This window comes from Empidonax traillii, unplaced genomic scaffold (genome assembly GCF_003031625.1).
Source record: "Empidonax traillii isolate 1590-97213 ecotype Southwest subspecies unplaced genomic scaffold, ASM303162v1 scaffold746:size489142, whole genome shotgun sequence".
Classification (NCBI taxonomy): Eukaryota; Metazoa; Chordata; class Aves; order Passeriformes; family Tyrannidae; genus Empidonax; species Empidonax traillii.
The window spans coordinates 365483-387910 of NW_020955939.1; the positions used below are offsets into that span (position 1 = coordinate 365483).

Genomic DNA, 22428 nt, shown 5'->3' on the forward strand with positions numbered 1-22428 from the left:
GAGGCACTGAAATGTTTTTTGCAAATTTCTTTCATTTTACTCACAAATTTTCAATATCTCTTTTTAAAAGCCCATGAAATCCCCTTCCCCCTTCGATGCACACACGTGTGCTCAGGCACACACACACTGGCACGTGGTTGTCCCTTGGCTCCTGCAGGCAGGAAGGTGAGGAGGAACGCCCCGGAGGGTCCCAGCATCCACTGGGAGAGCAAGGCGTGGAAATGTCCCATAAATCAAGCTGGGGGAGAGCAGGAGCGCACCAGGGGTGGTGACCCCGTTGGTGACAGTCCCAGTGTGTGCAGAAGCATCCATGTGACAGGTCTTGGTGACTGGGAAACAGAGGGAGGCAGTGGAGATGGTGCAGAGATGGGAGTTTCAGGGTCTCACATGAATCCTTAGCACAGGGCAGGTGGGACTGGTAGGGGATGGGACAGGAGACAGAAGCTGAGCCCCTCAGGTAGGGGCAATCCCAGCAGAGGCAGGAACACGTTCCCTGATGTCCCACTGCCCCATGTAGCCTGGGAACACGTTAAACCCCAACCTTCCAAGAGGCTGCCCCCGCTCCTTGTGCTCAACCAGGGGCTGGCAGAGAGCACCAGGACTCGGGGCAGAAAGTGCTTCCCCCCCATCATCCACCCTTCTCTTGAGGAGGCAAAAAGCCAGCAAGAAACACATTTCCTCCAGTTCGAGCACACAGTGGTTGGCTCCATGCCCAGCCTGGGGATCCTTTTCTTTGTCATCAACGATCCACCCTGCTTTTTTCAGCCAGCATTTTGGGAGAAAACAAGTGGTGTGTCACACCCGGGGATGCCCCAGGGTGCTTGGCATCACCTGCCCTGCTGCAGTGAACTAGAAGGGTAGTGAGTATTGGAGGTTAGAGAATTGTGTGGAAAAGTGTCCCATGGAGGCTGCAGTGGCAGGGACACCATCAGGAATTAATGGCTGTGACACTGGCAAGTGCTGAATTGCTGGGCTTCTCTCTTCCTGAGATGCTCATCCCTCTCCAGGTTTACCCTGCCTGGCCCTTGGCATCTCAGAGAGCTTAGTCCCAAGGCTCAAACCTGCCGTGGGCAGCAGCCCCCACCACCCCACGGGCTGCGTGTGTGCAGGACATCACGCCTGCGTGTCCAGGGACGTGCTGCCCCTCCGCTGGGGTCTGAGTGTGCACACACCGCTCCAGCCTAATCAGGACAGCGCAGGAAACACGTGCAGTATTGCTGCGATTCCCGACACGTCCACACCTGCCTGTAAGTGGGATGTTTGCTGGTGGGACGTTTGCTGGTGCAGCTGAGTGCTGCTCTTAGTTCCTAGAACAGCGTTGTTGGTTCCTAGAACAGTGTCTGCCCCCCCACCCGTCCCACTCACGCACGAGTTTCCGTTAACCTCAGACAGGAGTGGGGTTACACTCTCTCCACGAGGATTTTTTTATTTCTTTTTTTTTTTTTTTATTATTATTTTTTTGCCTGCCGTGTCTCAGGTTTTCCGTCTCTCCCACTCCCTGGGCAGCTGCGTCCCCAGCTGGGAGACAGGCGGCTTTCGTTCCACAAGAGCTCAAGTCGGGGGGTAACGGGCTCAGAAATCGGTGTTGGAATCAAGGGTTGGACTTGACGATCTCGGAGGTCTTTTCCAACCCGGCTGATTCTACGATTCTGTGATTTCACCAACTAGAAACTCTTAATATTTTTTTTATCTTTATTATTATTTTTACTGTCCAAGGGGCCGAGCGGCGCCCGTCCCCCCCCCCTCCCCTCAGGCGCGCTCCCGGCGCCGCGCGCTCCCCGGCCGTGGCCGCGCCTGCGCGGAGCGCGGCGGCGTCATGGCGGTGCCTGGCAGAGGTGGGACGGGCTGGGATGGCCGGGAACGGAGTGACCGGGAATAGAATGGAATGGGATAGCCGGGCATGGCGTGGGGCGGCGGGTCCCCGGGCTCTCCAGGGACGGGGGCACGGGCCGGGGAACCCCTGTGGAACTCGCGGCGGTGCCGGTGCCGGGCCTGGCCTCGCCTGAGGGCACGGGGGGGCTCCCGGCACAGCGGCCCCAGCACCGGCAGCGCCCTCAGGGAGTGAGGGAGCACGGGGACGGGGTCTGAGGGGCCCTGGGGGGAGCCCCCGCAGCCCGGGGCTTTGCTGGGCGGGGGTCCCGTGCCCTGGGGGTCCCGTGCCCTGTGTGCCCTGTGCAGGGGGCGGCGGTGCCGGCACTGAGCCTCTGCAGCTGCCCGCAGGTGCCAAGGACGACACGTTCAACGTGCTGGACCTGGCGGAGTACACCAAGAACCGGCCCTGGTGGCGCAAGATCTTCGGCCCCAGCTCGGGGTCGAGCGCTGAGAAATACAATGTGGCCACGCAGCTGCTGATCGGAGGGGTCACGGGATGGTAAGATGGGCTGGGGTTGCCCTTGCTGCTCCGGGCAGGCTCTGGGGAAGGCGCTGACAGCTGCAGGGGGGCCATCTGGCAGTCGTTCAGAGGAGGCAGGTGTCCAGCGTGCTCAGCCTGCTGTCCCCTGGCATGGTCTGCTGAGCTGGGGGACGTCTTAAAAGCAATCTCTAACTTGGGGCTGAAGAACTGAGACTGTCCCCTAAGGAAGGAAATTGCGCCAAGTCTTTAATTTTTTTTTCTAACTTCTGGCACAGAGTGGTGGTGTTGAATTTGGGACAGGCAGATGTGAACCCCCTGGAACAAGGATGCCTTTTTCTTTGAGGTGCTTCAGGCATCTGCATTAGAACCTCCCTGAGGTCGTGGTTCCCAGGGTTTCGTGTCACTTGTAGCTGGGGCTGATGGAGTGTGGCTCTATTTGCATTTTCATTCCCACAGCATTGTTTGAGTTGAAAACTTTGTCTGCTCGCACTGCTTTGCTTGTTGCCATGGCCCCGTCTCCCTGGCACCAGGGTAACTGTTTAACAGAGCTTCATTTTCTGATGGAAGTGGGAGCTGCCACCTCTCCCTTGTACCTTCCCTGAGTGTATCCCAAGATGGGTAAAGGCAGGTGCCTGTGGTGTTTGCAGTGCTGATAAGGGAACCGTGTTCCAAGTGAAGTCTGGTTTGGGTGATACAACACCCCAGCCCTTTGCTGCATGACTGAGCAATGGGGTGGTGCTGGCTCGAGTTCTGGTGGCTGCAGTAATGTCTGTCATATTGGGAGCATGTAACCCATTTTGGAGACCAGGATGGCTTCAGACCACTGCTGTCTGCTTGTTCCAGCATTCTGCTCTTCTAAGAAAGGAAAAGGAAAAGCAAGCAGTTGTTTGGGCACCAAAGAAGCTTTTCTTGTGATCTGCTCTCCGTGCTCTGTCACGGAGCAGTACGTGTGCTGCTTATTTTCCCTTCAAAGATGATACCAATTAAAAAAAAAAAGTCCAAAACAAAACCAGAAATCACTCGCTGATTTTGGTGAAATCACGTGTTTCTGATTAGAAACATGTCTCTCTTCTAGGAGAAGGGTGGTGTTGAGGAGATAAAAATCAAACTGCAAAAGGCTGAACTGTGACAGCAGGAAGTGAAAAGCTATAAAGCATCAGGTTTTTGGCTGGGTGCAAATCCTTCTCTCTGATTGCTTGTGGGTTTCTGCTGCTGTTCATCTGTCTCCAAGTCTTGGGTAACTCCTGCCAAAGGCGGCCTTGCCTGTGGGAAGCATGAGGAGAAGTGTGTGTTTGGTGTGTCATTCTCCTGACTGGATCCTGGTTGATCTGCAGGTGCACTGGATTCGTCTTCCAGAAGGTCGGAAAGCTGGCAGCGACAGCGGTGGGAGGTGGTTTTTTCCTGCTTCAGGTGTGTATGAACAGCAGCCCAGGCTTTCCAGGATCTGTGCTGGTGGGGATGAGGGGCTGTGTAGGAATCAGTGCCTGTTGGGACACATGGGGCCACTCTGCCAGGAGCTCTGTGTGGCTGTGGATGTCACAGGCGTGTTCCCCAGACCACATGGGTGCAGCAGCAAAGCGGGATCGGTTTGCATAAATTTCAGGATTGCTAAAAGGTGCAGATCTACTGAGGGTCTGCCAGCAAAGGGCAGGCCAGGGGCATGGGGGGACACCTGAGTGGAGCATGAGACAGCCCTGAGCTGCAGGGAACTGTCTGCTGCAGCACTGTCTGCTCAGAACTGGCTAATGCAGAGCCCTGTGCCTGTGGACGTGGTGTCCCTGCAGGAACAGCCCTGCATGTCAAGGATTTATCCATATCTGTGACATGCTTCCTGTCACCCTGGCTGCTTCAGGAATCTGGCCAGCACAGATGGGGCTCCCTGTAAAGCACTGGGGAAGAGGAGAGAAAACACAGATCTCTCTCTGTCCTCAGCCACTTCTCCTGATTTCTAATAACCCTGGCACTGAGGGAAGCTGCTTGGGTGTGGGCATCCAGCTCATACATCTTGCAGGAGGCAGAGCAGCTCTTAGGCCCTGTTCAGCACTTACCTGTTTGCTCCTCAGGCAAACAGATAAGTCCTGTGTGTGGCTCCCTCGCTCTCCTGGCTCTGCTTGATCTGCTGAAAGGGAAAAGCTTGCTCTGAGCAGGGGGACTTTCACTGCTGAATCACCCTGGGCAGATAAAATAGTTCGAGAGGAACAAGCTATTAATAGCTGTGTCCACCCACAGCAGCAGGAGAACTGCAGAGTCCCACCGATATCCGTGGCAGCTGTGAGGGGGAGGTGATGCCAGCTTTGTGTTAGAGAGCAGAGGCTGAAGCAGGCTAAGCTGCAGCCCTGCTTTTGGGGACTCCTGTGAGAGACAGATGTTGCAGGACAGTTAACACAGCTCCAGGGGTGGTCATCTGTCCAGTTTTTAAGCTAGTGTGCCCACTGGACTAGTGTGTGGGGGCTCAGGGAAGGGGAGTGGGTGAGGGGGTCTGTTTAGCCATGGTCGTGCAGGAACTTTCTTTCCAATCCTCAAAACCCCAGATTGCAAACCACACGGGATACATCAAAGTGGACTGGAATCTGGTACAACGGGACATGAACAAAGCCAAGGAGCAGCTGAAATTTCACAGCAGTGGGAATAAAATGCCTCCAGAAGTGAAAAGCAGAGTGGATGAGGTGAGACAACTCTCCCAAGGCTTGTGCTGGAAAACAGGATTGACTCCTGAGCTGTTATGGATCTGAGGAGCTGGAAAGTGCCCCTGGGGAAAGGAGCTGGGGGTGCTGGGGAACAGCCCCTGAACAGGAGCCAGTGTGTGCCCAGGGGGGCAAGGAGGCCAAGGGCACCTGGGCTGTGCCAGCAACAGAGTGGCAGCAGGACAGGACAGTGACTGTCCCCTCTGCTGGGCACTGGGGAGAGGGGAGGGGAGGTCATTAGGTTGGATACTTCCCCAAACCCAAGCAGTGGCATCTCTGAGCATCACTGGCCTTGAAGAACAGTCTGAGGGATTTCTTCTTGTGGGGAGGGTAGGTGGGTGGCCTGCTGTTGTTGGACACTGTTGCCTCTTCCCTCCCTTGCTTAGGTGATCATATTTCTGAAGAAGAATGTTATCCTGACTGGAGGGTTTGCCGGAGGATTCTTGATCGGAATGGCATCCTAGAAGCTGCACTTGACTCTCCTTTCGTGCCCAACCTCCCCTCCCCTCCTGTACTGCCGTTATGTCTCACTTAGAAGTCAAAGGATGTTGCCAACAGACTCAGTCCCTTCTGCTCACAGGTTCCAGCCCTCATTTCTTACAACGCTGCTTGTGATTTCCACACTTTTCATCATCTGGGCTGTCAGTGTGCTGGGATCAGTCTGAAAGCTTATCCCAGTGTGTCATTTATGATTCCTTCCCCCACCAAATATGCCCAGTCCCAAATTTTTCTGATGAGTTGCAGTCTCATAGACATGTAGTGGCAGAGAAATCTTTTAAATGTGCTTTCCACAGGCGCTCAGGACTCTTTACACGTACATTTGTCTGCCAGTATGTGTGTGTACAACAGCTGTCAGCTGTTCACCGTTGATCTTTCAGTATTCCTGCCCTGGTACCTGGCAAACCTGTGCTTCCCTCTGCACACAGGTGGTCTGTGCGATCCAGAATGTGGTTGGCTGTCCCAGGGTGGATGCAGAAGCGTCAGGGCACAGCCTGAGCTGTGTCCAGGGCAGGTGATTAAGGATTCTCCTGCCCTCCCCCTGCCATTGCACCGCACAGATGGCTGTTCTGCTTCCTCTCTGCTGTTAGATTTCCCCGTACTGGAATCGCAGCACTGCACTGCTGATGAAAACTGAGTCTCCAGGCCCTTTCCTCATCATGCATTGTGAAAGCCACCGAGCTCCCCGTGCTGCAGAGCAGCTCCTCATTTGCCACCTGACTGCTCAGCCTTTGAGGGTCTCTCCTCCCAGCAGGCCCAACCTGTCTGTGTCAGACTGGCTGGTATTTCAGCCGTGCCACTTACTGTAAATCACCCTGGGCCTCTGACTGGTGTTTCTGTGTCTGCCATGACCTTCACTGGTCACTTTGGCATTGGTGATGCTCTTCAGGGTGTAACCATGTGGGGCAGGATGGTAGACAGGAAATGCATCCCTGCTTGGGGTACGTTGGACCGGGCCAGGGTTGCCGGCTCCACTGGAGCAGGGGGATGATGTGGAATCTGGAGTGCAGTCCTTTACCTGTCTCTGCAGAGCACAAACTCCATCTCCCTGGCCTCTGCAAGCAACTGAAGTGACAAAACTGTTGGGAAAACCAGGTTGTAGTCTTATGGGAGTGGCTCATTTGCATCCTTTCTGCCTTGGTTATGTTCCTTTCTTCTTTGTGTTTGCCATTTCCACCAGAAAAGTTGCTTAATTCCATCAGCTGCAGCCCTTCTCCTGCAGGTGATGAGGCAGCCAGGTGCAGAACTCAGCTGTTTTTGGCAGAGCAGAACTCTACCAGAATTTCTACAGGAGAAAATTACAAACACAAATCCCTCCGAGGTTTTCCGCAGGCGTGGATATTTGCAGGCCAGCACGGTGATGTCCTCCAGCAGGTACACGTGGGAGTTCTGGCCCAGAACGTGGGGTTTTATGGGAAAGTCAGCCCATCCTTCAATGGGAAATGCTGGGAATGGTGACACTCGGGGGTGGTTGGTTTACAGCACCTGGCTCAGCAGCTGCACCCCATTTCCAGTGCTGTGTGATGCGTTTGTGATCTGCTGCTGGTGCTCTCAGTGGGGCTGGAAATGGGGATCTTCCCCTGAGAGCTGCTGGAAGAGCTGAAACGGGGGGTTCTTCCACCAGAGGTTTTGGAATGAGCACTTGCAGTTGTTAATTTTGATTCAGCTCTGTGGACTGAAGTGTCAGAGTAGCACCACAATGATTAAACTGAGGTTTTCTGTCCTTCAGAATCTGAAAAGGGGCTGCAGATAACCAAGAGACACAGGTTGTGTCTTTGCTCCTGTCCTGCCATTCGTGGCCAAGGAGAATGAGGGAGCAGCTGGGCCCACATCCTTTTAACCATGGCCTTCCTAAAAGCCATCCAGGACTGCAGGGATGATGTGATGCAGCCAGTAGGTCTCCAGTGAATTGGTGCTCGGCAGTGGAGTGACAGTTGATGGTGGTGGTTTTGCGGGGTTTGGTTTGGTTTTTTATTTTCCTGTAGTACCTGCAGGAGTGAACATTCCTGAAGGGATACATTTGTCTTGCAGGGTATCCCTTGTTCCTGTAGGGAAACAGCATTGCTGCTCTTTAGCTGGGTGGGCTGCACAGCACATTCTTCTGAGATGCACTGATGCCCACAAAGCTCAAAACAAATCACTAACAAACCTTAGGGATGTTTTCCAGGCTCAAATAAGTCACTATTTCTGCCCAGCCCTAGGGAAGGGAGTGCTGCGTTCTGGGGTCCCAGTTTTGCTGCTACGGAGAGAAATGGCCCAGAGAGGGAGCTAAAACGCCTCAAGTGCTGCTGGAAGGAGAAACAAGTAGCAAGTTCACGTTGAGTTTGCTGTGAATGTAGGCAGGGAGTGGACGAGGACATCGCGGTGGGGCAAATCTTTCTGCTGTGCCGGTGTTGGGCTCGTGGCTGGTACCGTTTGACTCTGTGGGCTCACACTCCAAAGCTTTGATGCTGAATCAGCCTCTGTGGGGATGCATTTTCATTGCTGCAGGTGCCAAGATGAGGTGTCCCTCCCCTCCCCACTCCTGCTCCTTCTAGTCTTGTTTAAACATCTTCTGACATCTGTTACAGCGTGAGAAGATTTCAAACACATTGAGCTTTTAAAGTGGTTTTATATATTGTATGTAAATGCTTGTTGAAGTGATATTTTATTAAACAGTTTTGCTCTAATAGCGTCTGTGTGTGAGGTCTGTTGGATTCTTGGGAACCAGCATGTTTTTTTGTCTCACTCTGTGTGTTGTGCTTGACTCAAGGGAGCAGCTACAGCCAGTCCAGGGGTCTGGGATGTGCCCAGGTGGCCAAGGTGGCCAACAGCATCCTGGCTTGTGCCACCAGCCTTCCCTCTTCTGTGTGGGTAACCATGGGCTGCCTTAATAAATCCCTCTCCTTGATCAGCCTGGCACCAATCACCTATATTCCCAAGAAGTGGGATGCTTCTAGGGCAGGAGGTGATTCTGTTGCCAGCCTGGGTTCAGAGCCTCTGCTGAGCAAGTTTGTTCCACCCAACTAGAATGGGGCAGGGAGACAACGCTTTTCTTCTTCGTAGCTGCAACAGAAGCCTAAATATATATTTTTAATCATCTATTAGTTACTTTCCTTTCACTGTTCCTGCTCAGGTAGGGCAAAATGGAAAAATGATCTACTTGTTAGCATTTGAGCTGCTTCAAAACATTGTCAAAATTTCCCCCAACTTTTCAAGGGTACTAAACCCCCCATTTGGTCTTAAGGGATTATTTTTGGGGGAGAAGGGTAGTGGGGAAGGGAAGACTAGCCCTAAATTATTCTGATCTTAAGCCCCAGTTGTAAAAATATCAAGCAGCTTCTATTTAAACCTGATGATATCACACGTGGCTCTGGCAGCCAAGCTGCCCAACAAAACCAACCAAACCGAGACCACAGTCTGTTCCAGTCGTTTATTTTGTACCATGGTATTTCAGAGTCAGTGAATACAGATGGTTTGCTCTTCTAGGCTTCAATACACACGACTATTGTGCCTAGACCTCAAGTGGTCTGCTTAGAGAAGCTGTATTTCATAAGTAAGTTGTACTTGCTCACAGCACAAAGTCCTTGACGGCTAGATCTAATGACAGAGTTAGGGCTAGTGGGTGTGGAGCTGATACTGAGGTGCCTGGACTCCTGCTACAGGGGACAGCGAGACAGCTCTGAAGGGTGGTGCAGGAACCTGTCTACTGAGCTCTTCCTACAGGTCACAGGAAATTCTGCTGCGTGGCTGAGAGCTTCCGGAAAAGCCATCTCTCCTGGGGTCCAGACACAGCCGGATTGTGGTGAGTCTGGAATGCTGTGTGGAAAACCGGTGCCTACGACTGCTTGTTCAGTAAGCAGCGCCTAAGTCAGTGCTTGGATCTAGCCCAGGGCTCTGTTACAGGCCTTTGGGTTTCAGCAGGTTGAACTAGACTGGGTTCATTAACATATTGCTTAAAGGAGTTCAATTAGACGTAATTTATAAATTTTGTATCAACAGTCAGATCTTTCAAATGAATATTGCTTTTTTTAAAAAAATATCCTATCCCTGTAGCAATCCCTGAAATAATGCTCCTGTAACGTCTTTATCATGCAAATAGCAGCATGTAAGCAATTCAAATATAAAATAAACAAGTCTGCCCAGTGGGAAAGGGAGGCACTTAGGCAAAGTGACTTGTAGTCACTCATGATCTATGCAAGACTTAGGAACAATCATCAGACCTGATTCCCACTCTTGAGCTTAAGCCACTGGACAGACAAACATTGTCTGGAACTACTGCCTGATGGCAGCAATACCTTTGTTGTGTGAAGATGGGCTTGTTTCATGTGTGTCACATTTAAACTCACTCTTCTGAGCTCATTTCCTGTACCTCTCGCTCCAGGAGCCAGAATAACTTGGTTCCAATTCTCCATTTTTAGAGCAAGGATGGATCAGAGTAAGGTAAGCATTCTAAAAACACCGAGTTGACTTTTCACGGGTGTGATGCAGAGGCAACATATAGGATGTTCTCGTACAGAAGGTACAGTTTGTTAACCAGGCCATCTGTTGGTACTGTTTTACGTTTTTGGTGTGCCGAGCAGTGTGTTCTGGGAGCGCTCTGGCTCTCCTGACAGTCTAAAGAAGGCTTGAAAAAAAACCACACACGAGCTCTGCAGATGAGTCCAGTGCTCCAGCACCCGCTGGAGCTGCATTGTGTTACTGAGGTGGTGGGGGAATTCCTTCTGAAGTCACCTTAAACTTCTGCCTCTCCCTTTCTTCTCTCTCAAAGCCTGAGCAGCAGACGGATCTGCCCTGGGGGTACCGGGCGCAGCACTTGCGCATCTCCCGAAGGACAGTCTCACACTTTGACTCCATGTAGTTGTTTGCTGCAAGAGAAGAAGGAGACCCAGAGTCTGCAGAGAGAAACAGGCTTTGTTCCCAGAGGGCACACCCAGCCCAGCTCCTCAGCTGCTGGGCAGGTTTCTCTGACAAGCAGGAGCTGCTTACGGGCGTTTCATCGTTTTCTCTGCTCTACAAAAGTCTCTCTTTAGGTTCAGCTCTCTAAAGCTCTGGCCAAAGGCTCTCGGAGAGAAGCCCTGCAGGGATGTGAGCAGGCTGAGTCTGGCTTGAGTTAATAACCACCTGCCTGTCTGCCTGGGAACACGGGGCATGCAGAACCCTCTGCAATCCTGATGTGCTTCCTTTCTGCCCAGCGTGAGAGGACCACAAGGTTAAGTTAAAAGAATTAAGTTCCACCAAAAATCAAGACACCAAAGACAGAAAAACACTTGGTACCTTGCAAACATTTCTGTATTTCACAGGCTTGTTTCTGGCACGGATCCTTCTTGGACATGTTCAGTGAACTAAAATGACAGGAAAATGTTACTGTAGAAACAAGGTGCTTTTCAGGGGATTGGGGGAAGACAAGTGTCTTAAAGCCAAAGCTTTCCAGAGGTCCCAATTTCCCCCACTGTCACCATTCAGAAAACATCTACTGCTGCTTGCAGATGACAGCCAACATACACAAGAACTCTCTGTGTCTGGCTAAAAGATGATAATGTGGACAATGAATATGGGAAGGTTTGTGTTGCTACATTTAAAGGCCTTTTTCTTTTCTCTGGTCACAATGTGTCCTTTTCCACTTGGATGCACCAAGACTCAGCAAAGATTCAAATTACCATGGCTGACTAGTTTTTAACAGTTCTGTGTCTCCAGACCTTATACTAAACCACATATTTAAGGGAAGGCCTTCTCTGTGAGCTCTACACAACCCAGGATTCGGTGTCAGTCATGGGACAGCAGCTGGAGAAGGCATTTAAACAATCAACAAAACTTAGATGTATATGCCCCATAAAGCCAACAAGGAGGGCTTTTTTTGGTCTGCTCCAGGAAATCCCCTCCCTCTGTCCAAAAAAATCCCACCACCAGATTGGAGGGCAGCTCCATCTTGTTCAAATCACTCGAAAGCAAGATTACACTCAGTTTGACTTTCTGTAGCTGTGACACCCGTAACTGTGATCCTCTGGGACAGAGACAAAGCCAAGCAAAAGCTGGTGGTACGAGCAGTTGAATGGGAGACCCCAGCAGGAAAGCACCACTGTCACTGGAAGTGGTGGTGGGAGTTCAGCTCCCTGTGAGCCACAGTTCAGCCTCTGCTCAGAGCCAGGGAGCTGCTGCCTTTCCAGTTTCTGACAGGTCACCAGCCCACAGCACTTTCCAGTATCGCTGGGGCGTTATTTCCAGCATCCTGGCCAAACTCCACTTGGGGCAATGACATTCTGCCTACCTAGAACTCCCCCTGACGCTTCACTTGGTCACAACACTCCTCTTCACTGCCTGTCCTAAACTCCTGTGTGATGTTGCTGTGTGTTGTTTAACTGCTTCCACCTTAGAGGTGGCTGCATTTCAGTGGAGAGAGAATCTTTTATTGTACAAAACAGACAATGGCATCTTCCTGGAGCCACTGCTCCTGCAAGACAAAAGTTCATGTTTAAAGAAAGACTGGGAGTAAAACAGTGCACAGTACAAAGCAGGGATAACGTCTGCACATACCAGATTAATCCCCAGGCACGAGTTTAAGCAGCAGTTCTTCAACACCACCAAGCTGTAAGTGACAAGGAAAAGTTCAATACGTCTACAGTAACTGTGCTCGAGCTAACGGACTTCAACAAAACAACAGTCCTTTGCCGTCCCTCAGGGATCTCAAACGACTTCACAAACAGGCATGACTATGGTCTATTGTTGCCACCATCCTTACCATGAGATGGTGCTCTATCTCCCAAACGCGAGAGTTACTATCCCTGTACTGCTCACCCTGGGACAGCTGCCACATGTGAGGCAGCCGGGATGGGGGGAGCTGGCTGGGTCGCAGCGCCTCACCCAGGGGAACCTGAACTCTTTGGATCCGAGCCCTCAGCATACCTTCCTCCTGGGGGGGAAGAGCAACAAAACAAGAGCAAACAATCAGTCACCGGCAGCACAGCAGCGGGGGCACCTCGAGACGGCGGTGCCACGACCGCCGGGGGGGAAGCTCAAAAGCGCACACTTGCCTCTTCCGCAGCCACGAGCCAGGTTTTGCGGTGCTCATCGCAGTAAACCCCCACGCGCCGCACCCAGAGCCGGACGGGAGGAGCGCCGGCCGCCCCCCCTTCTGCCATCCCTGGGGCGCTGCGGGAGCTCAGCGGGACGGCCCCAGCCCGCGGGGTGCGCGCATGGCCTCGCCAGCTGCGGGCACATCCACGGGGACAGCTCCCGGACCTGACGGGCAGGCGGTGCCCGGCTCGCTGGCGGAGATGCTACGGGGGCTGAAACGGCCCTAAAAGTCAGCTGGGGACGCTGAGGTGGTGCCTAAGCCAAGAGAGACGTCAGGCCAAGTTGTACACCGGGGCACGGGTGCCGTGTGGCATTTGTAAGGCATTCTGGGGCAAAAGGTGCTATTGGTACGGAGTTAAACCCTGGGAACACTGGCTTTGCTCATTCCACTAACAGTCCTATCAACAGTCTTTGTGCAAAACGGGGCGGGGGCGAAATAGTGGTGGTCTAAATTCCGAAAGCAAGGCTTGTGGCAAGAGGTGGGATGAGGTTAAGGACGAAGATCACTCTGGAGACAAAGCATGGAGCTCGGTGTGCACGACTCTCCCGGCTGGAGCTCTCAGAGCCATCGCCGTGCAGGGTCTTGGTCTCATCTCTCACAGGGGTGCCAGCACTGTCCAGTCCCACTCAAACTTCTCAGGAGCAGCTCTGGAGACTCTTGTCATTCGGCTTTTAGCTGGTCACAGAGAGCCTCCAACACCAGCAGGGGCAGAGGAGCTTTGGGCATTGAGGTGGTTCCTGCTACTGGGTTTTTTGTTTAGCAGCACGTTTATCTGTGTGCCAGTGAGGTCAAGCTGAGCCATTAGCAAATGGAGGGCAGGGGAAATGGTTCTCTTTGAGCCCTAGAGGAGGTAATCAAAATGGTACAGACAGTCTTCATCCTTTATCTAGGTTTAAAGTAGAACAAAGTTAAGCTGTAACACATACAACATCCTCCTGCTATGAAGCAGATGCAATATTCCTTATCCCAGGGAAACACAGTGGTCTTCTGAAAACTTGTAAGGTTATAAGGCATATTTCAGACAGGAGCAAGAAAATCTGGGTACAAAATAAAGGAGGGAAAGTCAGGGAGAGAAAAAAAAAAATTGTTATACATTGAGGTACATATATAAGAGGAAATACAAGTCCGTGTTGCTTTCCATATCTCACATCAGTGTTTCTCTACTTTTTGGAACCAAAGGAGCACTCAGCTTTCTGGAGAACAAAACACCAACCACGGATCAGCCTGAACAGCACTGTCACTGTATTTTCATTCCTAACAGAGAAAACTTGGAGCGCTCTTTTACGGTTTCTTTTTTTTCTCCCGTTCTGCTTTGTTTCCTTGCCTGGTGTGTGGGGATGTGAATGTGCACTCTACAAAGCACCACTGTTCTGAAGACCATCCTGTGGCGTGGGGCAGCCATTCCAAGCAATGCCCCAGCAGCTGGACCAGTAGCACTTAGAGGAATGTGTCAGCAGGCTGAGAAGCCTTCAGGAATCAGCTCTGAGGGTTACAGGGACATTTCTTTAAGTCTTTTCCTTTCTGCTTTACCTGAAGTCACTCTACAAATTTAAACCCCTGTGTGGAAACCGCTCTGCCCAGCAGTGAAACGCAGCAATTGCCACTGCTCGCTTTCAGCCAGCTGAATGTAATCACCCCGGGTGGAATTTGGCCAGGACACTCTCCTACTCTGCAGCGAGCTGCCAAAAGCTCCATTATGACCAAAAACGCTCAAGAACTTGCTTTTATTGCTGGAATTTCGACAGCTCTGTCATCCCCTGGACCAGAAGGCTCAAGATTCCGGTAACAGAAAAAAACGTGACTCAGTAAGTGAACTGTGCTTCCTACTGCAAGGAAACTCTCCTGCAAGGTCTCCTGTCCAAACACTGACCTGGTGCAGCCTGGCTGAACCACAGGCAGGGGGGCTAAGGCCCAGCATGCATGTCTGTGTTCACTGTGCATGAAGATGGCAGCGGTGACAGACCCAGGACAGACAGAACGTGCAGAGGACACCGTGCAGAGCGGGCAGAGGTTAATCTGTGTTTGCAGCCTTTGCCCCACCTGATTCGTCCCAATTTTCCCCAGAGCTCCACAGCTCTGGGTTCAGAGTTCAGAGGCCCAGTCTGGCCCAGTTAGTGCCACACAGAAAATCTGGGGGTCAGGCAGAACCGTCAGTTGGGGTTTGAGGTGGGGCAGGTCTGCCTGCAGCACCCAAACACGCCACAGAAACGGGAGATCCCACGAGCACACACTTAGACACTGCACCTGGACACACACACAGCTCCTATTTCTGCAGCTTTTATCAGAAAGCAGCACCAAAGCCTGAAGGAAGACACGGGTGGAAGGAGAAGTGAGCTTACTTATATTTTAAACAGGTTTTAAACTCGGCTTTCTTGCTTCACAGTCTGTTAAAAACCCACCACGTTCAACACAAACCCAATCAGCTGAAATCTGCAGGACTGCAGCATCATCCTCTGACAAGAGATTTTAGTGTTCCCATCAACATAACTGTAGAAGGCTGGGCTGTCTAAAGGGTTGTTCTGGGCAGGTTCAAAGCCTGATCCCTGCAGAGAGGAATAATGCCCACAGGTATTCTGTCCATCTTAGCATCAACCTTAGAAGATGAATGCTGTTCTAGGACCTGGGTGGATTTCTGAGCCACACAATATATGGATAAATGTGATAATGGCCAGAAGGAGGACTGCAGCTTGTGGTGAAGACAATTTATTTGCTTTTAAATCGGGTACATTAAAATATTTTTAAGAAAAGAGTGAAAGAAACTGCTCCAGATGCTGCTTGGGCCACCCTAGAGCTGGAGCTCGGTGTGCTGAACAAACTGCACCCTTTAGCACCTTCTGTTTCAAAAGGCAACTGAGTCAGACTGTTTTAGAAGGGCTCAGTTGCCATTTGGGTAGCAGGGGAGGTGCTGCTGACACACTGACGGCTCCCAGAGCAAGGCTGCCCAGCCCGGCCTTCTGCTGGGGTGTGACAGCTGCCCCGGGGAGCTCCGGGGGTGCCGGGCTCTCCTCAAACACCCGCCCCGGCTCTGCCAACAAGTCAGGCAGCAGGTGAGCTGTCTGCTGATGTGAGCACCCTCTAAAGCTTCTCGCTGGGGGTCTGCACTCTACCCTGCCCGGGGCGAGCCCCTCTGCCCCCACTGCGCTCCGCCCGACCCACGGAGGGTACGGATGCTCACCGACCAGCCGGGCTGTCCAGCCGAGCGGCGAGGGCGGGTCGAGCTGTGGTGGGATCTGGAGAGACAGGGAGACAAAAAAGAGGTCGGCGTGATGCGGAGGGAGCCGGGGAGAGGCGCGGGGAGGGCGAGCGGCGGGGGGGACTGGGCCGGGCCGGGCCGGGGAGCGGACAAGGAGGGCCAGAGGGTTGCGGGGGCGCAGCACAACCCCGGTGGGTGTTTGTGCGGCGGGGCCGGTGGGTGTTTGTTCGGCGGCCCCGGTGTTTGTTGGTGCGGCGGGGCCGGGCCGGGCCCGCCATGACCTACCTGCACCCGCGCCGTGACCGCCGCCGCCGCGTGCGCCGCGCTAAGCCTTCCCCCGCCCGACACCCCGCCGCCTCCCCGCACGCCCCCGGAGGGGCGGGCCCCGCGCCCGACCCAGCCGCCTTGAGCCGGGCCGGGCCAGGCCCCGCCCCGGGCCGGCCTCGTCGCCCGCCACGCCCGCCCCTCCCGGGCCCCGCCGCGGGCGCGGGGCGCGGCGCGGGGCGCGGCGCGGGGCGCCGGCGGAACCCCGGCGGCGCCGCTCCCGTGGGCGGCACGGCCCTTCCGCCGCGCCGCACCGCCCCGGCGCCCGCCGCGCTCATTGGCCGGGCCAGCCCGCGCACCGCGCTGCGATTGGCCCCGCAGAGCGGGGGGCGGGGCCGGGGCCGTGAGGGGGAGGCAAGATGGCGGTGCAGGCCGTGCACCTGGAGGCGGACGCGTTCCTGGTGTGCCTGAACCACGCGCTCAGCACCGAGAAGGAGGAGGTCATGGGGCTCTGCATCGGCGAGGTACCGTCCGGCGGGGGGGGGGGGGAGAGGCGGGCTTGGGGTTCTTCAGCACGATAGTGTTTGCCGCGGTTACCGTAGAGTGCTCAGGACAAACACCAGGGCTGAACGCGGCTCTGCGTTAACCCCTCACATCCGTGACTGATAGACTAGAGCCACCTAATGCTGCCTTATTTACCAGTATCAGTCATTAATAGGTGCTAGCAGGTGTCCTAGTTTTGAGAACAAAGAACGGTAAGAGGGAGGTGCATCATCACCTGACCGCGTGTGTGAGATACTCTCAAGGGGAAAAGATTCCTTAGAAGATCCAGAACCATAATAAGGACGTTTGGGGAACGGGATGTTCCCGTGTGACCTCAAAATACCCCCAGTCGTATTCAAATAACCCCAGTGAAATAGTCGGCGTGCGTTCGGAAGGCGCGATGAATATGGAATAGTGTGATGAATATGTATTGGTGTGTGAATATGCATCAGTGTGGTGAATATGCATCAGTTCCGTGGCTGTGCCCTGCTCTGTTCGGTTGCTGAGTGTGCCTTTCATGGAGTTATCCCCTCGCTCCCGAGTGAAGGAATCTCGGCTTTCTAACCCAACAAACGGGTTGCAGGGTTTATTTCCCGGCTCTCAGTGTGACAGTCGGAGCCCGGGGGGTTTCCCCTCCCCGTGTGCCCGTGTAGGGCGGGGCAGTGAGCGCTCTCCTCTGTGGCAGGTGGACACCAGCAGGATCGTCCACATCCACTCGGTGATCATCCTGCGCCGCTCCGACAAGAGGAAGGACCGCGTGGAGATCTCCCCGGAGCAGCTCTCGGCTGCCTCCACCGAGGCAGAGATATCCTTCAGTGCTTCCCCGTGGGCTGTGGTTCGCACTTGCTCTGCTCTCAGCTGCTCCCCCTGCAGCCGCTGGGCTGGGTGGGCTGTGCTGGCACCTGCCTTTCCCTGCACTTGGTTCCAGCACATCTTGCAGTGGGGCTGTGCCGCGAAATGTTTGTCGTTTCTGTGTGTTTGGTGACAACTCTGCAGTGTGTTTGCTGGGGAGGGTGGCACTCCAGCAGGGAGGCTCAGTGGGAGATGGAAGGTCAGCAGGTCTCCAGGCAGGGCACTGGGGAGCCTCTTCTTTGCACACACTTGGGGATTCTGGCTCGGTTGGCTGTTGAAATGTTCTTTACTGCCACCTGCAAGCCAAATCCAATTTGCTCCTGCAGCAGGGACTCCTGAGGGTGCTGGGGAAGAGGCTCCATCAGCTCCCTGCCACGTGTCTTGTCACCCCTCCAGAGGGACCTGGAATTCTCTTGGCTGATGAGAAACTGTTCTTAAAAACTCTGTCATTTTTCCTGGTACAAAAAGCTCTTTCCCTTTAGTCTGCTGGTTCCAAAAGCTCCTTGACTCCCACACAGGTTGGCTGAAATGACAGGACGTCCCATGAGGGTGGTGGGCTGGTACCACTCCCACCCCCACATCACTGTCTGGCCCTCACACGTGGGTAAGAGGAGCCCTGAGCTGGGTCTGGGTGGAACTCCCAGCTGGCTGATCGTGTCTCAGACATCCCCTGGTAGGAGCAGCCTGTCTGGGTGGGCTCCAGGGGCCTCTGCCAGTGCAGCCCCATTCCTGGGTGTGCCCCAGGGACTCAAACATGACTCAGATCAGCTACTGCTGCTGCTGCTGTTCTTCCAGAGAGGAAAACCAGACCCAGGGTGTGGGGAACGGCAAAAAAAACAGCTGTGGGAATCCTGGGCCTGCTGTGGTGATTTTTGGCATCTGAGAGTGTTAATGCAAAACTGAAAAGTTCTATGAGAGAAGTGCACGAGTCTCTTGTATGTGCTGGACTTTATGGGGACCTGTGGCACCAGGCTGTTCCTGAGGTCACTTCTGGGTTTGTGAACTCCTCTGGTGTTTTTAAGATTTGCTATTTAATTACATTTCAAATTGGATTTTCCTTTTTTTTTTTTTTTTTAATGTAGTCACTCAGAGTAAGGGCTTTTAAAAATAAAGCTTGTGACACTTGATGCCAAATTCCAGGTCACCCTTCAAAAAGTGGGAAACCTTTTCCCACTGCCCCAGGTGAGCAGTGCAGTTCTCATTCTCTCATTCCTGTGCCTGCAGATGTCCGTACACAGGCCATGTATCAGATGATGGACCAAGGCTTTGTAGGGCTCATCTTCTCCTGCTTCATCGAGGACAAGAACACCAAGGTAAGAAACTTTTAAAAATGGCATCAAACCCTCCAAGTGCTTTTGAGAAACATCAGGGCAAAGCTGAAGTCCTTGGGTGCAGCCTGCAAGAAGGAGAGAGCTCTGCTGGGGGCATGTGAAAAGCCCAGCTGGAATGGGGGTGTTTGGATTGTGACAGTGACAAAAGAACAGGTCTGTGCCTTTTGCAACCTGTTGGAATTCTGTTTGAAAGCATATTCTGCCTCCTAAGGGAATGTGAGGGTTTAGGTGGGTTTTTACACTTGAAATCTGACTTTCTGCTGTTCTCTCCCAGACAGGCAGGATTCTCTATACCTGTTTCCAGTCAATTCAGGCCCAGAAGAGCTCAGAGTGAGTACAGCAGAAGAATTTTATGTCCAGTGTCTGGTTGTATTTCATTTTGGCTCTCACTGTCAGTTGTATTTCACCTTGGCTCTCCTTTCTGGATTGCCTCAAATAAGAGGCTTCTGGGCCTGTCACGAGGAGTAAATACTGTTCAGAGATGCCTGCATGAGGTCTGACTTCTAGTGCAGGCTGCTGGAAGAGAATGCAAAGATTAATTTACCCTAGAAAGTTTATTATCTCAGGATTTGGGGTAGGTTGCTGTAGGCAGGGTGGGGTTTGTGCTGTAACCTGTTGTGTAGAAGCCCCATCTTTTTACTTCCAGCTCTGGAGGCTGAGCCTTCAGGCTCCTCACTGACCACACACGCTTTGTTGTCAGTGCTGGCCACCCAGTTGCTTTTGCATTTGATTTTATTTTTGTTAATAATTTTTTAAAATAATTTTAAGACAAGTGTATGGCTATAAAATGCTTCCCTTTGGCTGCCAACTAAGGCATACATGTTCCCAAAAGTGGATGTGCAGCACTGCCATGTGTTGGGCACACTGTGGCAGGTTGTGCAAGCCCCCTTTTTTTCCTCTGCTGCTTTGAAGTTCATTCTATCTGAAACTCTTCCAGGTATGAAAGGATCGAAATTCCTATTCATGTCGTCCCCCACGAAACCATTGGGAAAGTGTGTCTGGAATCGGCTGTGGAGCTGCCCAAGATCCTTTGCCAGGAAGAGCAGGATGCCTACAGGAGGATTCACAGGTGACAGCAGCGGGGCTCTTTGCTGACATGTTCTGCTGTTGCTGCACCACAACCTTAGCAAAGCTGTAGGAGATGGGAAGGATGAGCAGCTCAGGTGCCTCTGCAGGAGTGGTTGAGTGGCTGGGGTTACCAGCAGCATGTGGGATTTTGTGATCTCGAGTCGGTTGTGAATGTGCAACAGGTCAGGAGACACCTGTGGTGTGGGCAGTGACTGGCAGTGATTCTGCAGCCTGGATTTAATGTGCAGCTCCCTGGCTTGTCCCTGACCTGCTTTCTGTTCCTTCTGGTAGCCTCACCCATCTGGACTCCGTAACCAAGATCCATAATGGCTCAGGTAAGGATTCCTTTTTTGCATGTGAGAATCCAGGGTGCTGCTCCCAGAGTCAAAGCAGTGGAGTTTCGAGCAGGGTTTGGTTTGGTTCTAAAGACTGCACGTGTATAACACTCCTCCCTTTGGCATAAAAGGCAGCTGTAAATAGCTAGGAAAGCACAAATATTAGCTTTTTTTTGTCTTTGCCACACTCCTCCTAATCACAAAGGCTGTAGAACCCAGAGAATTCCCTGAGATTGTTATCTTGTTGCATAAAATCTAGTTAAGGAGCAGAACTGAACTAAATACTCTATAGGAGAACATGTTAAATAGCCTCATCCTGGGGTTCATGAATGCTGTTGTGTCCTTTGGTTAAAATTACAGCAGACTTTGGGATTGTTTGGGTTTTCCGGGTTTGGTTTGCTTAGGTTATTTTTTCTGTTGGAACAGCGAGGGGGATTTGGGATTTGTTGAGAGTTAAGAGTGTTGTGTGGCTGAGCTGCACACACGCCTGAGTCTCCTGGCTCTTCATATGAGCTACGTGGGTGTGACATCTTTGCTTTTGCCAGTGTCACAAGGTGAATCTCAATCCCACTTCTGTTCCAAGGTAATTATCCCATTACCCATTCTCACTCATTTAAGAGATGAGGCATTGATTCCTCTAAATGTAGAGATTAATTAGCAGTGGTGATGACTTGCGTGCAGGTTTCCAGATTTCTGCTGCAGGTCCCTCCCCCTGGCTCAGACTGAAATAGCATTTCCCTGTTTATCCAGCTGCTGGTTCTGCCGTTCCTGAGGGGAGGTGTGGTTGGCAGGGCCAGGATGGTGGAAGGTTTTCACCTTGGCTCTCTGGGACCCTGCTGGCTTTGGAGTGGTTTGTAGCACGCCCAGTGCCCCGTGTGGTGCCCTGGCGTGACGTGTGGTTGCTCTTTGCAGTGTTCACAAAGAACCTCTGCAGCCAGATGTCAGCCATCAGCGGGCCCCTCCTGCAGTGGCTGGAGGACAGGCTGGAGCAGAACAAACAGCGGGTGCAAGAGCTGCAGCAGGAGAAGGAGCAGCTCCTGGAGGAACTTGCTGCTTTAGAGTGAGCAGGAAATGCAGACCCTTCAGAAAAGAGACATGGAAAAAAAAAAATCTACACCCCCTCCTCCAGGCTGAAGGGTGGCCCTGCATTGCCTTACAGTGAAGGCTGTGCCTCTTCTCCTGCAGCACAGAGGATGTCTCATCATCTCCAGGATGAGGACTTTGTCTCCAAGAGCAAAGCCAGGGCTGTGTCTGCAGGTGCTGCCATGGTGGGGCTGGGCAGCACCTGAAGAGACTCCTGTTCTGGAGGGCACACACGTAGGGAACACGTTCTTTCTCCCTCCTCTATATTTTGACAGAAGTTTTACTGCTTTGCATGTATTCCAGGAGCCTGGAACTGGAGGGTTAGAGGGGAAAAGTGTGTCCCTGCAGTCATATCTGATGCTGCCAACTTCTGCCTTCTTTTAGTAGCTTCAGTTGACCGTGATCTTATATCTAGTAATGTTCTGGACCCCTGGCCATCCACCCAGCCAGAGAAGAGGTGGGAGGGAAGCTTGGTAAGGAAGAACTGGAAGAACTTTTGACACAGGATCTGTTCAGCATATGTCAAACCAAATAAAGAATTCCAAAGCTAGAGCTGTTTGCAGGAGAAATGAAATGAATGCTACGACGTGCCAGTGCCTGCAGGTTTTGGTTCAGTCTGTATTCTCTTCATGCAATGCCATTGTGAGCCCAGCACTGAAGTTCTCTGCAAAATCAGCTGTTCCTGCTGCTTCGGTGACAGGACTGTGGTTCCTCCCCAGAGGGAAGAAGTTTAAGGTGCTGGAAAGAGAACTGGTGGATATGCAAGCCTGTCATTCTTATATGCTGAACTTAATTGTAAAAATCTCCTAAGACTGGAACAAAATTGGTGTTGTTGCTGTTGCAGTTCAGAGTATCCCCCATCCTGTACATCCTCAACTGTATTCCGTGTTGTGAAGTTTGTCTCGTGAGCAAAGGGGGAAAAGCACAGTTAAAATTCCTGTTTCAGCTCCTTGGCTCTCATCTGAATCCTTACACACTCAAACAGATGAAAATGAGCTGCCTGCATTACTGCAGGGAACATTCTTCGATTCCTGACAGCCCCTTGTCTGGACTGTTCCTGTGGGAGAATGAAACCCTGCCAGTGAGGCCAGCAGGATGAGCAGTCAGCTCTGGAAGCCTCATAACCCCCTTGCTTTTGTCAGACTTGACTTTTCAAGCTTTCTGCATTTC

General features: G+C 52.5%; 4 protein-coding genes across 10 annotated transcripts; 2 read left to right on the forward strand and 2 right to left on the reverse strand.

The window, feature by feature from the left end:
- The first annotated feature begins 1782 nt into the window (after positions 1-1782).
- On the forward strand, positions 1783-5704 carry FUNDC2 (FUN14 domain containing 2). The gene is made up of 5 exons (XM_027900738.1): positions 1783-1835; positions 2221-2371; positions 3688-3763; positions 4885-5019; positions 5424-5704. The coding sequence occupies exons 1-5, from the start codon at positions 1817-1819 to the stop codon at positions 5499-5501; spliced, it is 459 nt and encodes a 152-aa protein (XP_027756539.1). The 5' UTR covers positions 1783-1816; the 3' UTR covers positions 5502-5704.
- A 3231-nt stretch (positions 5705-8935) lies between these two features.
- Positions 8936-16114, reverse strand: CMC4 (C-X9-C motif containing 4). Of its 6 annotated transcripts, XM_027900744.1 has the most exons (4): positions 16068-16114; positions 15765-15819; positions 10792-10859; positions 8936-10382 (listed from the first exon to the last, which is right to left on the reverse strand). In XM_027900744.1, the coding sequence occupies exons 3-4, from the start codon at positions 10847-10849 to the stop codon at positions 10213-10215; spliced, it is 228 nt and encodes a 75-aa protein (XP_027756545.1). In that variant the 5' UTR covers positions 10850-10859; positions 15765-15819; positions 16068-16114; the 3' UTR covers positions 8936-10212. The 6 variants fall into 6 exon arrangements, with proteins under 6 accessions (XP_027756545.1, XP_027756547.1, XP_027756546.1 ...); XM_027900746.1 differs by lacking the exon at positions 15765-15819 and having other exon boundaries at positions 16068-16090; XM_027900745.1 differs by lacking the exon at positions 16068-16114 and having other exon boundaries at positions 15746-15819.
- Positions 10807-12678, reverse strand: MTCP1 (mature T cell proliferation 1). Of its 2 annotated transcripts, none has more exons than XM_027900740.1 (4): positions 12546-12678; positions 12254-12424; positions 12049-12100; positions 10807-10859 (listed from the first exon to the last, which is right to left on the reverse strand). In XM_027900740.1, the coding sequence occupies exons 1-3, from the start codon at positions 12651-12653 to the stop codon at positions 12053-12055; spliced, it is 327 nt and encodes a 108-aa protein (XP_027756541.1). In that variant the 5' UTR covers positions 12654-12678; the 3' UTR covers positions 10807-10859; positions 12049-12052. The 2 variants fall into 2 exon arrangements, with proteins under 2 accessions (XP_027756541.1, XP_027756540.1); XM_027900739.1 differs by lacking the exon at positions 10807-10859 and adding an exon at positions 11848-11965.
- Positions 16115-16437: 323 nt separating the features above from the next.
- BRCC3 (BRCA1/BRCA2-containing complex subunit 3) lies at positions 16438-21836 on the forward strand. The gene is made up of 8 exons (XM_027900737.1): positions 16438-16570; positions 17275-17394; positions 17958-18045; positions 18666-18754; positions 19047-19102; positions 19710-19841; positions 20132-20175; positions 21088-21836. The coding sequence occupies exons 1-8, from the start codon at positions 16466-16468 to the stop codon at positions 21237-21239; spliced, it is 786 nt and encodes a 261-aa protein (XP_027756538.1). The 5' UTR covers positions 16438-16465; the 3' UTR covers positions 21240-21836.
- The last annotated feature ends 592 nt before the right edge of the window (positions 21837-22428 follow it).

What these genes read in the sequence shown, in the direction of transcription:
- BRCC3 (XM_027900737.1), top strand. Translation starts at nt 16,466, where the DNA reads ATGGCGGTGCAGGCCGTGCACCTGGAGGCGGACGCGTTCCTGGTGTGC. An exon ending in CTGCCTCCACCGAGGCAGAG is followed by an intron (nt 17,395 to 17,957) that starts ATATCCTTCAGT and finishes TGACTCCCACAC; the next exon opens with AGGTTGGCTGAAATGACAGG. An exon ending in CAAGATCCATAATGGCTCAG is followed by an intron (nt 20,176 to 21,087) that starts GTAAGGATTCCT and finishes TGCTCTTTGCAG; the next exon opens with TGTTCACAAAGAACCTCTGC.
- MTCP1 (XM_027900740.1), bottom strand. Translation starts at nt 12,653, where the DNA reads ATGGCAGAAGGGGGGGCGGCCGGCGCTCCTCCCGTCCGGCTCTGGGTG. An exon ending in GGCTCGTGGCTGCGGAAGAG is followed by an intron (nt 12,425 to 12,545) that starts GCAAGTGTGCGC and finishes CTTCCCCCCCAG; the next exon opens with GAGGAAGGTATGCTGAGGGC. An exon ending in AGATAGAGCACCATCTCATG is followed by an intron (nt 12,101 to 12,253) that starts GTAAGGATGGTG and finishes TGTCACTTACAG; the next exon opens with CTTGGTGGTGTTGAAGAACT.
- FUNDC2 (XM_027900738.1), top strand. An exon ending in ATCGGAGGGGTCACGGGATG is followed by an intron (nt 2,372 to 3,687) that starts GTAAGATGGGCT and finishes GTTGATCTGCAG; the next exon opens with GTGCACTGGATTCGTCTTCC. An exon ending in TGAAAAGCAGAGTGGATGAG is followed by an intron (nt 5,020 to 5,423) that starts GTGAGACAACTC and finishes TCCCTTGCTTAG; the next exon opens with GTGATCATATTTCTGAAGAA.
- CMC4 (XM_027900741.1), bottom strand. Translation starts at nt 12,583, where the DNA reads ATGAGCACCGCAAAACCTGGCTCGTGGCTGCGGAAGAG. An exon ending in GGCTCGTGGCTGCGGAAGAG is followed by an intron (nt 10,860 to 12,545) that starts GCAAGTGTGCGC and finishes CTGTCATTTTAG; the next exon opens with TTCACTGAACATGTCCAAGA. An exon ending in AATACAGAAATGTTTGCAAG is followed by an intron (nt 10,383 to 10,791) that starts GTACCAAGTGTT and finishes CTTCTCTTGCAG; the next exon opens with CAAACAACTACATGGAGTCA.